Genomic DNA, 13516 nt, shown 5'->3' with positions numbered 1-13516 from the left:
AGAGACACTAGCAGCCAAGCCAGAGATAATAAAATACTACAACATAACAAAAGGTGGCGTTGATGTTATGGATAAAATGTTGGGAGAGTACACTGTGAAACGACGAACATCACGTTGGACTTTGGCATTTTTCTACAATATGATTGATGTCAGTGGGTTAGCATCCTACATCATCTACAGAGAACACAATCCAAGCTTCAGGGCAAAGGATCAACGAAGAAAGTTCCTGAAAGATCTCGCAAATCAGCTGTGTATGATTGCAATTGAAGATCGTAGTACAAACAAAATGATAATGAGAAACCATTTTCTTCGAGGTGCAGTAGAAATGGTGCTTGGACGATGCATTGTGGTAGCATCGCAGCCAGCAGCTGGCCCCAAAATACCTCATGGTAGTCGTGGACCCTCCCCTGTTGTTGGTAGTTGCTATGTCTGCAGAGACCTGAGGCGAAAACAACGCAAGACTAGAAAGTCTTGTGTGGTTTGTGTGAAACCCATTTGCGATGAACACTCTGTAGCAAAGCCAACATGCATTACTTGCAAAGAAAATCAATAAAAAAAAGTTTCTTACATTTTCTTTTATAATGTAAATGAACAGTTTTTTACTTGTTTATAATAGTTAAATAGCATTATCATTAAAAAAAAATGTATGCTTTTTCCCTTGCATTATCTTCATTCAAAATATATGAGGTACATTTGTACCTATGCAGCTTGTTATGGATGCAAAAAGATCTCGACCCCTTATCTCGGAAGCGGGTGGAGATATTTTATTGAAATTTGGCCAATATATTCTGGACCAAAAATGTAGAGATGTCACGAAATTTCAGCCCTCTACGTCTTTTCAAAAAAAAGTTATTGCAATTTTAAAACGGAATAGTTACAATTGTACCTATTCAGCCGGATAAGGGTTAAGGGCGCACTAGGTAATTACAAGAAATATACAGTCAAAATATATTAAGAGTTACAGTCAGAGTAAAATATAACAATAATAATAATACAAGGCTTAAAGGTATAAAGCTGGAGGTCAATTTACCAGGTTGAAGGTCGCTTGTGGAAGCCTGGAGGCTCAGCGTTCCGCAGGTCCAAGACTTAGTTGCCGGGCAGCCCCCAGAAAGCGTGTGCTTGCTCCCCTGTGGCTGGCATACCCTCTCCTTTAGTTCCTTAGTTAGTCTTCCTCTGTTCTGACCCACTCTTCAAGGGTTCCAGCTCTTAACCCTGCTGTGTCCCTCCCCCTGTGCCTGGGCGGGCTAAGAATCTCCACCCCTCAGCTTCCCTGCAAGATCTGTATCCAATATCTAATAAATGGGATAACTTCTCTCAGGATGATCGGATCAGCACACGGGTGGTACCAGCGCACGAGGTTTGTTCTGCCGGTCGCCCAGGGACCAAACCCGGACCCATTCGGTCGCCGTGGGAGGCTGATCTCCATATCTCAGGTCCCTGAACTCCCACGGACCCGGGAGTTGCACTGTCAGATGCGCAATTTCTTTAGGGTGAGGGGGATATTTTTTATGAGCCTGTACCTTGGATGATGCGTCCATAATTCATGATTCCATGTTGGAGACGGTTCGACTGGAAGGCCACAATAGAAGTGTATCCTGTGGCCACTTGACATGCGTGCTTTGCTTGAGGCCCCAGGCACCTCCTTGTCCCCTGCTGGTGTGGCTTCCTCATTGAGCTTTGAAGTACCTTCTGCCTGCTACACTGAGCTTAATTCCATTACCATGCTAATAGGAACTTTATTCAGGTAGGGTAAAAGGTGGAGGCCAGGAGTGTTCATCCCTGCTGACCTGTGACCAGGGGACAAAATGGAGTCACGCCAATCTCTGTTAGTATGCCCGTATCCAAGATGGCGGCTGCTCCCTCATCACAGGTTGTCATTATGATTTTAGAAAACACAGTAGTTTGACAATAAATGGCTTCACCCAACCACTAACCATGAGTGGAGAAAAAGTTTTGGTGTTATCATTCATATTTTCTGAAAAAGGCCAAGAAAGCAAAAATTCTGCTGGGGTATGTAAACTTTTGAGCACAATTGTATACAAGCAGAGCTCAAACATGTGTTGTATAAAAAGAGTATAAACATGAAATAGATGTAATGACTCACCACCAGCAAGATCTTCCAGGGCCGGTAAATAGAGAGAACAGCTTTCCGTATCTGCCATCTTTCCACACCGGTAGAGTAAAGTAGAATATTTAATACAAAACGGTTCTACAAAAGACCAAAGTTCAAGCAACTATCACAGAATGCAATTAATGATTACAAAAATGAAAAACAGAAATTGTTTTTTTCTAGTTCACTGAAAACTAATACAAGAAGAATTCCAAGCATAATTTGTGGACCAATGCAGCAACTGACCCATAAAGTGCTAAGGGGGAGGCGAGTGTTAACCCCTTTCCCATCTTAGACGCACAGTTATGTCTACGGTGTGCTCCCCGTTTGCTGCGTTTGCTGTGGGCTCCAGTGATGAGCCCGCAACTTGTCCTGCACATGTCAGCTGATTTGAACAGCTGACACATGCCCCTAACAGCCAAGGGTTGAATTGCGATCCACTTGTGACTGTTAACATGTTAAATGCCCGTCAATCTCTGACAGTGGCATTTAACACGACTGCGTTGGATGCGCGTCATGAATCTAGCCCGTGTCACATGACTGCAGGTCGCCAATGGGTTGGCATGACAACCCGGGCTCTGCAGGAGGCCACTGTTGTTGTCATTGCAGGATATTGCTCAGCTGTTGGCGCTCATAGCAAGTGATTATTTTAGCTACATAGAGAAAGGCTGAAGCCATGATCTGTGTAGCACAAGCGATCGGATGATCACAGTTTCTAGTCTCCTATGGAGACTATTAAAGAAGAAAAAAAGTTTTTAACCCCTTTCTGACGTTAGGCATAGTAACACGTCCACGTCGGACTCCCTCCCTTTGATGTTGGCTCTGGCGCTGAGCCCACATCTTTCCCGGCACATCAGCCGTTTTGATCAGCTGACATGTGCCTCCAACAGCTGCGGGTAGAATCGTGATCCACCCACGGTTGTTATCTAGTTAAATGCCACTGTCAATCTCTGACAGCAACATTTATCTCACGCTTCCAGCAAGCACGCCAAAAATCCCGCCCATCGGTGACACGTCACGTGATCGCTGGTTGACGATGTGTTGGCGTGACAATCAGAGGTCTCCAGCAGACCTCTATGGTTGTCATAGCCAGATTACTATGAGTGCCGCCCGGTGGCATAGCAATTGAGCATTTCTGCTACATATAGGTGATCTGATCATCGCCTGTATGTAGCAGAGCCAATCGGACAACTGCAGCTTCTAGTCTCCCATGGAGACAATTGAAACATGCAAAAATAAAAAATAAAAAAGTTTTAAAAAGATTTAAAAAAAAAAAAATATATATATATATATATATATATATATACACCCACACACACACATATATATATATATATATATATATATATATATATATATATATATATATGTATATATATATATATATATATATATATATATATATGTATATATGTATATATGTATACATACACAGTACAGGCCAAAAGTTTGGGCACACCTTCTCATTTAAAGATTTTTCTGTATTTTCATGACTATGAAAATTGTACGTTCACACTGAAGGCATCAAAACTCTGAATTAACACATGTGGAATTATATACTTAACAAAAAAGTGTGAAACACATGAAAATGTCTTATATTCTAGGTTCTTCAAAGTAGCCACCTTTTGCTTTGATGACTGCTTTATACACTCTTGGCATTATCTTGATGAGCTTCAAGAGAGTCACTGGTAGTCACCGGAAATGGTTTTCACTTCACAGGTGTGCCCTGTCAGGTTCAATAAGTGGGATTTCTTGCCTTATGAATGGGGTTGGGACAATCAGTTGTGTTGTGCAGAAGTCTGGTGGATACACAGCTGGTGGTCCTACTGAATAGACTGTTAGAATTTGTATTATGGCAAGAAAAAAGCAGCTAAGTAAAGAAAAACGAGTGGCCATCATTACTTTAAAGGGAACCTGTCACCCCGAAAATCGCGGGTGAGGTAATCCCACCGGCATCAGGGGCTTATCTGCAGCATTCTATAATGCTGTAGATAAGCCCCCGATGTTACCTGAAAAAGGAGAAAAAGACGTTAGATTATACTCACCCAGGGGCGGTCCCGCTGCTGGTCTGGTCAGATGGGCGTCTCCGGTCCGCTGCGGCGCCTCCTATCTTCTTTCCATGACGTCCTCTTCTGATCTTCGGCCACGGCTCCGGCGCAGGCGTACTTTGCTCTGCCCTGTTGAGGGCAGACAAAGTACTGCAGTGCGCAGGCGCCGAGCCTCTGACCTTTCCGGCGCCTGCGCACTGCTGTACTATCCTCTGCCCTCAACAGGGCAGAGCAAAGTACGCCTGCGCCGGAGCCGTGGCTGAAGATCAGAAGAGGACGTCATGGAAAGAAGATGGGAGGCGACGCAGCGGACCGGAGACGCCCATCTGACCAGACCAGCAGCGGGACCGCCCCTGGGTGAGTATAATCTAACGTCTTTTTCTCCTTTTTCAGGTAACATCGGGGGCTTATCTACAGCATTATAGAATGCTGCAGATAAGCCCCTGATGCCGGTGGGATTACCTCACCCCCGATTTTCGGGGTGACAGGTTCCCTTTAAGAAATGAAGGTCAGTCAGTCCGAAAAATCGGGAAAACTTTGAAAGTGTCCCCAAGTGCAGTGACAAAAACCATCAAGCGCTACAAAGAAACTGGCTCACATGAGGACCGCCCCAGGAAAGGAAGACCAAGAGTCACCTCTGCTACTGAGGATAAGTTTATCCGAGTCACCAGCCTCAGAAATCGCAGGTTAACAGCAGCTCAGATTAGAGACCAGGTCAATGCCACACAGAGTTCTAGCAGCAGACACATCTCTACAACAAATGTTAAGATACCGGAGAAAGTAGCGGAAGCTTTTTTTATATAGAAAGTATCAAGCAACTTTATTAACAAATACAAAGCATTTAAAAACACACAAACAAAGTCATGAAAGTGCTAATAAACAAAGACACCAGATATGAGTGGCCCTCATTATACATATGTTACTGCATCAGTGCATTAAATAAATACATACAGTGAGGAACAAATACTCCTAGAAATATCCAGGCAGACACAACCGCCAATTATAAACCGTAAAGGTCATTGCTGCCGTGTATTATAATAGCCTATAGGAGTGTGAATGCTGCGCACCACCTATTTACATAAAGCATCTAGCCGTACAAATACCCGACTTGGTGGGTCTGCGTATGGATACCAGAAGAGAACATGTCTCACCTTAAAAAGAGGGGCCCACTGCACGTACCCTGACGCGCGTTTCGCCGCTGTCAGCACTCGCTTTCTCAAAGCTTTCTCATAGTTCCTCACTATATGTATTTATTTAATGCACTGATGCAGTAACATATGTATAATGAGGGCCACTCATATCTGGTGTCTTTGTTTATTAGCACTTTCATGACTTTGTTTGTGTGTTTTCAAATGCTTTGTATTTGTTAATAAAGTTGCTTGATACTTTCTATATAAAAAAAGCTTCCGCTACTTTCTCCGGTATTTTGATTGTCCATATGTGGAAGTATATCGATACGGTTGGTGACTAATTTTAGTCACAATATGAATCTGGAAAATGTCATGCTAACAACTGTTAAGAGGAGACTTTGTGCAGCAGGCTTTCATGGTAAAATAGCTGCTAGGAAACCACTGCTAAGGACAGGCAACAAGCAGAAGAGACTTGTTTGGGCTAAAGAACACAAGGAATGCACATTAGAACAGTGGAAATCTGTGCTTTGGTCTGATGAGTCCAAATTTGAGATCTTTGGTTCCAACCACCGTGTCTTTGTGCGATGCCGGAAAAACTAAGAAAAAAAGGATATGCATAACAATGGGATCAACCATCAGAAAATAACAACTTTATTCATACAAAAAGGCACATCAAAACAAGACATACATTTAAAAGCATTTAAAAACAGGGAAAAAATGGCACATGGCTGGTAAGCTACATGCAGTCCCCTAGACAATTGGAAACAAATACCATTTAGCACTGAACAATATGATAAACGTTTAAAGAAGGTACATGCGTATAGAAAAACACGTACGCCAATATATATTCATATACCACCTACTATCCCTTACAGACATCAACCAACATTGAGGAAAGAAAAAAATATATATACAGAGCTTCAGAATAAGCCCCCTCATGCACTCTAACAATTCTAATGGAAGCAATAACTATATATGAGATGCTATCCAATGGACTGGGGGTAAGATAACCATGTGTTAGATCAAAAATATATACCCCCCAGAAACAGCAGCCTGCGATGCAGAAAAGGTGAACGGACTCTACATGCCTGGTTCCCACAGTGAAGCATGGAGGAGGAGGTGTGATGGTGTGGGGGTGCTTTGCTGGTGACACTGTTGGGGATTTATTCAAAATTGAAGGCATACTGAACCAGCATGGCTACCACAGCATCTTGCAGCAGTATGCTATTCCATCCGGTTTGCGTTTAGTTGGACCATCATTTATTTTTCAACAAGGCAATGACCCCAAACACACCTCCAGGCTGTGTAAGGGCTATTTGACTAAGAAGGAGTGATGGGGTGCTACGCCAGATGACCTGATGGTTTGGGGTGAGCTGGACTGCAGAGTTAAGGCAAAAGGGCCAACAAGTGCTAAGCATCTCTGGGAACTCCTTCATGATTGTTGGAAGACCATTCCCGGTGACTACCTCTTGAAGCTCATCAAGAGAATGCCAAGAGTGTGCAAAGCAGTCATCAAAGCAAAAAGTGGCTACTTTGAAGAACCTAGAATATAAGACATAATTTCAGTTGTTTCACACTTTTTTGTTAAAGGGAACCTGCCACCTGAATTTGGCGGGACAGGTTTGCGGTCATATGGGCAGGGTTTTTGGGTGTTTGATTCACCCTTTCCTACCCGCTGGCTGCATGCTGGCCGCAATATTGGGTTGAAGTTCATACTGTGTCCTCCGAAGTACACGCCTGCGCAAGGCAAGATTGCAGGGACTGGCTGGCTGTTAGCCATAGCTCCCAACCGTCCCTCATTGTGCGGGACTGTCCCGGTTTTGAGCCTTTGCCCCGCTGTCCAGCATGGGACGCTCTGTTTCCCGCAGACAGCAGGAGAACCAGCCGACACGCCCCCTTGTGTAAAGCCACGCCCCTTACCCTTCCATATGCCGTGCAGTATATATCAGTGTATCAGCCGGTCATCCCTGCACCACAGAGCAGCCTTACACCACATATTGGCTGCCTGATTTGTGCGCACAGGACCTGTGATGATGTCACAGGAGGGGAGGAGTCAGGGGTCACATGATCAGAACCTCCATGGATTGCAGGACTCGGCTATGCTGGTTGCCAACTTGCCACATGGTGCTGCTGAATGAGGTAAGTAATGCCTTGTGTGGGGTCAGCAGGTGTACAGTGTGGATGTAGCAGAGCCATGTGTGTACGAGGTGTATGGACCGGAGCCGTGTGTGTACGAGGTGTAAGGACCGGAGCCATGTGTGTGCGAGGTGTAAGGAGCGGAGCCGTGTGTGTACGAGGTGTATGGACCGGAGCCGTGTGTGTACGAGGTGTAAGGAGCGGAGCCGTGTGTGTACGAGGTGTAAGGAGCGGAGCCGTGTGTGTACGAAGTGTATGGACCGGAGCCGTGTGTGTATGAGGTGTAAGGACCGGAGCCATGTGTGTGCGAGGTGTAAGGAGCGGAGCCGTGTGTGTACGAGGTGTATGGACCGGAGCCGTGTGTGTACGAGGTGTAAGGAGCGGAGCCGTGTGTGTACGAGGTGTAAGGAGCGGAGCCGTGTGTGTACAAAGTGTATGGACCGGAGCCGTGTGTGTATGAGGTGTAAGGAGCGGAGCCATGTGTGTATGAGGTGTAAGGAGCGGAGCCATGTGTATGCGAGGTGTATGGAGCGGAGCCGTGTGTGTATGAGGTGTATGGAGCGGAGCTGTGTGTGCGCGAGGTGTATGGAGCGGAGCTGAATGTGTGTGTGAGGTGTATGGAGCGGAGCCGTGTGTGTACGAGGTGTATGGAGCGGAGCCGTGTGTGTACGAGGTGTATGGAGCGGAGCCGTGTGTGTACGAGGTGTACGGAGCGGAGCCGTGTGTGTACGAGGTGTATGGAGCGGAGCGGTGTGTGTATGAGGTGTATGGAGCGGAGCCGTGTGTGCGAGGTGTATGGAGCGGAGCCGTGTGTGTATGAGGTGTACGGAGCGGAGCCGTGTGTGTACGAGGTGTATGGAGCGGAGCCCTGTGGTTACGAGGTGTATGGAGCGGAGCCGTGTGTGTATGAGGTGTATGGAGCGGACCTGAATGTGTACGAGGTGTATGGAGCGGAGCCATGTGTGTGCGAGGTGTATGGAGCAGAGCTGAATGTGTGTGTGAAGTGTATGAAGCGGAGCCGTGCGTGTACGAGGTGTATGGAGCGGAGCCGTGTGTGTATGAGGTGTATGGAGCGGAGCCGTGTGTGCGAGGTGTATGGAGTGGAGCCGTGTTTGTATGAGGTGTATGGAGCGGAGCCGTGTGTGTATGAGGTGTATGGAGCGGAGCCGTGTGTGTACGAAGTGTATGGACCGGAGCCGTGTGTGTATGAGGTGTAAGGAGCGGAGCCATGTGTGTATGAGGTGTAAGGAGCGGAGCCATGTGTATGCGAGGTGTATGGAGCGGAGCCGTGTGTGTATGAGGTGTATGGAGCGGAGCCGTGTGTGTGCGAGGTGTATGGAGTGGAGCTGAATGTATGTGTGAGGTGTATGGAGCGGAGCCGTGTGTGTACGAGGTGTATGGAGCGGAGCCGTGTGTGTGAGGTGTATGGAGCAGAGCCGTGTGTGTGCGAGGTGTATGGAGCGGAGCTGAATGTGTGTGAGGTGTATGGAGCTGAGCCGTGTGTGTACAAGGTGTATGGAGCGGAGCCGTGTGTGTATGAGGTGTATGGAGCGGAGCTGAATGTGTACGAGGTGTATGGAGCGGAGCCGTGTGTGTGCGAGGTGTATGGAGCGGAGCTGAATGTGTGTGAGGTGTATGGAGCGGAGCCGTGTGTGTACGAGGTGTATGGAGCGGAGCCGTGTGTGTATGAGGTGTATGGAGCGGAGCCGTGTGTGCGAGGTGTATGGAGCGGAGCCGTGTTTGTATGAGGTGTATGGAGCGGAGCCGTGTGTGTATGAGGTGTATGGAGCGGAGCCATGTGTGTACGAAGTGTATGGACCGGAGCCGTGTGTGTATGAGGTGTAAGGAGCGGAGCCATGTGTGTATGAGGTGTAAGGAGCGGAGCCATGTGTATTCGAGGTGTATGGAGCGGAGCCGTGTGTGTATGAGGTGTATGGAGCGGAGCCCTGTGTATGCGAGGTGTACGGAGCGGCCATGTGTGTGCGAGGTGTATGGAGCGGAGCTGAATGTATGTGTGAGGTGTATGGAGCAGAGCCGTGTGTGTACGAGGTGTATGGAGCGGAGCCGTGTGTGTACGAGGTGTATGGAGTGGAGCCGTGTGTGTATGAGGTGTATGGAGCGGAGCCGTGTGTGCGAGGTGTATGGAGCGGAGCCGTGTGTGTATGAGGTGTACGGAGCGGAGCCGTGTGTGTACGAGGTGTATGGAGCGGAGCCCTGTGGTTACGAGGTGTATGGAGCTGAGCCATGTGTGTACAAGGTGTATGGAGCTGAGCCGTGTGTGTACGAGGTGTAATGGAGCGGAGCCGTGTGTGTACGAGGTGTATGGAGCGGAGCCGTGTGTGTATGAGGTGTATGGAGCGGAGCTGAATGTGTATGAGGTGTATGGAGCGGAACTGAATGTGCACGAGGTGTATGGAGCGGAGCTGAATGTGTGTGAGGTGTATGGAGCGGAGCCGTGTGTGTACGAAGTGTATGGAGCAGAGCCGTGTGTGTATGAGGTGTATGGAGCGGAGCCGTGTGTGCGAGGTGTATGGAGCGGAGCCGTGTTTGTATGAGGTGTATGGAGCGGAGCCGTGTGTGTATGAGGTGTATGGAGCAGAGCCATGTGTGTACGAAGTGTATGGACCGGAGCCGTGTGTGTATGAGGTGTAAGGAGCGGAGCCATGTGTGTATGAGGTGTAAGGAGCGGAGCCGTGTGTGTACGAGGTGTAAGGAGCGGAGCCGTGTGTGTACGAGGTGTAAGGAGCGGAGCCGTGTGTGTACGAAGTGTATGGACCGGAGCCGTGTGTGTATGAGGTGTAAGGACCGGAGCCATGTGTGTGCGAGGTGTAAGGAGCGGAGCCGTGTGTGTACGAGGTGTATGGACCGGAGCCGTGTGTGTACGAGGTGTAAGGAGCGGAGCCGTGTGTGTACGAGGTGTAAGGAGCGGAGCCGTGTGTGTACAAAGTGTATGGACCGGAGCCGTGTGTGTATGAGGTGTAAGGAGCGGAGCCATGTGTGTATGAGGTGTAAGGAGCGGAGCCATGTGTATGCGAGGTGTATGGAGCGGAGCCGTGTGTGTATGAGGTGTATGGAGCGGAGCTGTGTGTGCGCGAGGTGTATGGAGCGGAGCTGAATGTGTGTGTGAGGTGTATGGAGCGGAGCCGTGTGTGTACGAGGTGTATGGAGCGGAGCCGTGTGTGTACGAGGTGTATGGAGCGGAGCCGTGTGTGTACGAGGTGTACGGAGCGGAGCCGTGTGTGTACGAGGTGTATGGAGCGGAGCGGTGTGTGTATGAGGTGTATGGAGCGGAGCCGTGTGTGCGAGGTGTATGGAGCGGAGCCGTGTGTGTATGAGGTGTACGGAGCGGAGCCGTGTGTGTACGAGGTGTATGGAGCGGAGCCCTGTGGTTACGAGGTGTATGGAGCGGAGCCGTGTGTGTATGAGGTGTATGGAGCGGACCTGAATGTGTACGAGGTGTATGGAGCGGAGCCATGTGTGTGCGAGGTGTATGGAGCAGAGCTGAATGTGTGTGTGAAGTGTATGAAGCGGAGCCGTGCGTGTACGAGGTGTATGGAGCGGAGCCGTGTGTGTATGAGGTGTATGGAGCGGAGCCGTGTGTGCGAGGTGTATGGAGTGGAGCCGTGTTTGTATGAGGTGTATGGAGCGGAGCCGTGTGTGTATGAGGTGTATGGAGCGGAGCCGTGTGTGTACGAAGTGTATGGACCGGAGCCGTGTGTGTATGAGGTGTAAGGAGCGGAGCCATGTGTGTATGAGGTGTAAGGAGCGGAGCCATGTGTATGCGAGGTGTATGGAGCGGAGCCGTGTGTGTATGAGGTGTATGGAGCGGAGCCGTGTGTGTGCGAGGTGTATGGAGTGGAGCTGAATGTATGTGTGAGGTGTATGGAGCGGAGCCGTGTGTGTACGAGGTGTATGGAGCGGAGCCGTGTGTGTGAGGTGTATGGAGCAGAGCCGTGTGTGTGCGAGGTGTATGGAGCGGAGCTGAATGTGTGTGAGGTGTATGGAGCTGAGCCGTGTGTGTACAAGGTGTATGGAGCGGAGCCGTGTGTGTATGAGGTGTATGGAGCGGAGCTGAATGTGTACGAGGTGTATGGAGCGGAGCCGTGTGTGTGCGAGGTGTATGGAGCGGAGCCGTGTGTGTACGAGGTGTATGGAGCGGAGCCGTGTGTGTATGAGGTGTATGGAGCGGAGCCGTGTGTGCGAGGTGTATGGAGCGGAGCCGTGTTTGTATGAGGTGTATGGAGCGGAGCCGTGTGTGTATGAGGTGTATGGAGCAGAGCCATGTGTGTACGAAGTGTATGGACCGGAGCCGTGTGTGTATGAGGTGTAAGGAGCGGAGCCATGTGTGTATGAGGTGTAAGGAGCGGAGCCGTGTGTGTACGAGGTGTAAGGAGCGGAGCCGTGTGTGTACGAGGTGTAAGGAGCGGAGCCGTGTGTGTACGAAGTGTATGGACCGGAGCCGTGTGTGTATGAGGTGTAAGGACCGGAGCCATGTGTGTGCGAGGTGTAAGGAGCGGAGCCGTGTGTGTACGAGGTGTATGGACCGGAGCCGTGTGTGTACGAGGTGTAAGGAGCGGAGCCGTGTGTGTACGAGGTGTAAGGAGCGGAGCCGTGTGTGTACAAAGTGTATGGACCGGAGCCGTGTGTGTATGAGGTGTAAGGAGCGGAGCCATGTGTGTATGAGGTGTAAGGAGCGGAGCCATGTGTATGCGAGGTGTATGGAGCGGAGCCGTGTGTGTATGAGGTGTATGGAGCGGAGCTGTGTGTGCGCGAGGTGTATGGAGCGGAGCTGAATGTGTGTGTGAGGTGTATGGAGCGGAGCCGTGTGTGTACGAGGTGTATGGAGCGGAGCCGTGTGTGTACGAGGTGTATGGAGCGGAGCCGTGTGTGTACGAGGTGTACGGAGCGGAGCCGTGTGTGTACGAGGTGTATGGAGCGGAGCGGTGTGTGTATGAGGTGTATGGAGCGGAGCCGTGTGTGCGAGGTGTATGGAGCGGAGCCGTGTGTGTATGAGGTGTACGGAGCGGAGCCGTGTGTGTACGAGGTGTATGGAGCGGAGCCCTGTGGTTACGAGGTGTATGGAGCGGAGCCGTGTGTGTATGAGGTGTATGGAGCGGACCTGAATGTGTACGAGGTGTATGGAGCGGAGCCATGTGTGTGCGAGGTGTATGGAGCAGAGCTGAATGTGTGTGTGAAGTGTATGAAGCGGAGCCGTGCGTGTACGAGGTGTATGGAGCGGAGCCGTGTGTGTATGAGGTGTATGGAGCGGAGCCGTGTGTGCGAGGTGTATGGAGTGGAGCCGTGTTTGTATGAGGTGTATGGAGCGGAGCCGTGTGTGTATGAGGTGTATGGAGCGGAGCCGTGTGTGTACGAAGTGTATGGACCGGAGCCGTGTGTGTATGAGGTGTAAGGAGCGGAGCCATGTGTGTATGAGGTGTAAGGAGCGGAGCCATGTGTATGCGAGGTGTATGGAGCGGAGCCGTGTGTGTATGAGGTGTATGGAGCGGAGCCGTGTGTGTGCGAGGTGTATGGAGTGGAGCTGAATGTATGTGTGAGGTGTATGGAGCGGAGCCGTGTGTGTACGAGGTGTATGGAGCGGAGCCGTGTGTGTGAGGTGTATGGAGCAGAGCCGTGTGTGTGCGAGGTGTATGGAGCGGAGCTGAATGTGTGTGAGGTGTATGGAGCTGAGCCGTGTGTGTACAAGGTGTATGGAGCGGAGCCGTGTGTGTATGAGGTGTATGGAGCGGAGCTGAATGTGTACGAGGTGTATGGAGCGGAGCCGTGTGTGTGCGAGGTGTATGGAGCGGAGCCGTGTGTGTACGAGGTGTATGGAGCGGAGCCGTGTGTGTATGAGGTGTATGGAGCGGAGCCGTGTGTGCGAGGTGTATGGAGCGGAGCCGTGTTTGTATGAGGTGTATGGAGCGGAGCCGTGTGTGTATGAGGTGTATGGAGCGGAGCCATGTGTGTACGAAGTGTATGGACCGGAGCCGTGTGTGTATGAGGTGTAAGGAGCGGAGCCATGTGTGTATGAGGTGTAAGGAGCGGAGCCATGTGTATTCGAGGTGTATGGAGCGGAGCCGTGTGTGTATGAG

At 50.0% G+C, this 13516-nt stretch overlaps 1 protein-coding gene across 3 annotated transcripts in view; it reads right to left on the bottom strand.

Annotated features, from left to right (window-relative positions):
• The window catches only part of C3H11orf54 (chromosome 3 C11orf54 homolog), an 81846-nt gene that overhangs the window by 53050 nt on the left and 15280 nt on the right, over positions 1-13516 (bottom strand). For all 3 annotated transcript variants that reach the window (XM_069757430.1, XM_069757431.1, XM_069757432.1), the window contains exon 2: positions 2105-2209. In XM_069757430.1, the coding sequence (XP_069613531.1) occupies positions 2105-2162 (58 nt within the window). In that variant the 5' untranslated portion in view covers positions 2163-2209. The remainder of the gene's footprint in view (positions 1-2104; positions 2210-13516) is intronic.

Source organism: Ranitomeya imitator, chromosome 3 (assembly GCF_032444005.1).
Source record: "Ranitomeya imitator isolate aRanImi1 chromosome 3, aRanImi1.pri, whole genome shotgun sequence".
In the NCBI taxonomy this organism is placed as follows: domain Eukaryota; kingdom Metazoa; phylum Chordata; class Amphibia; order Anura; family Dendrobatidae; genus Ranitomeya; species Ranitomeya imitator.
Note: the sequence above shows the minus strand (reverse complement) of the source record. Positions and strands in the feature narration are given on the sequence as shown.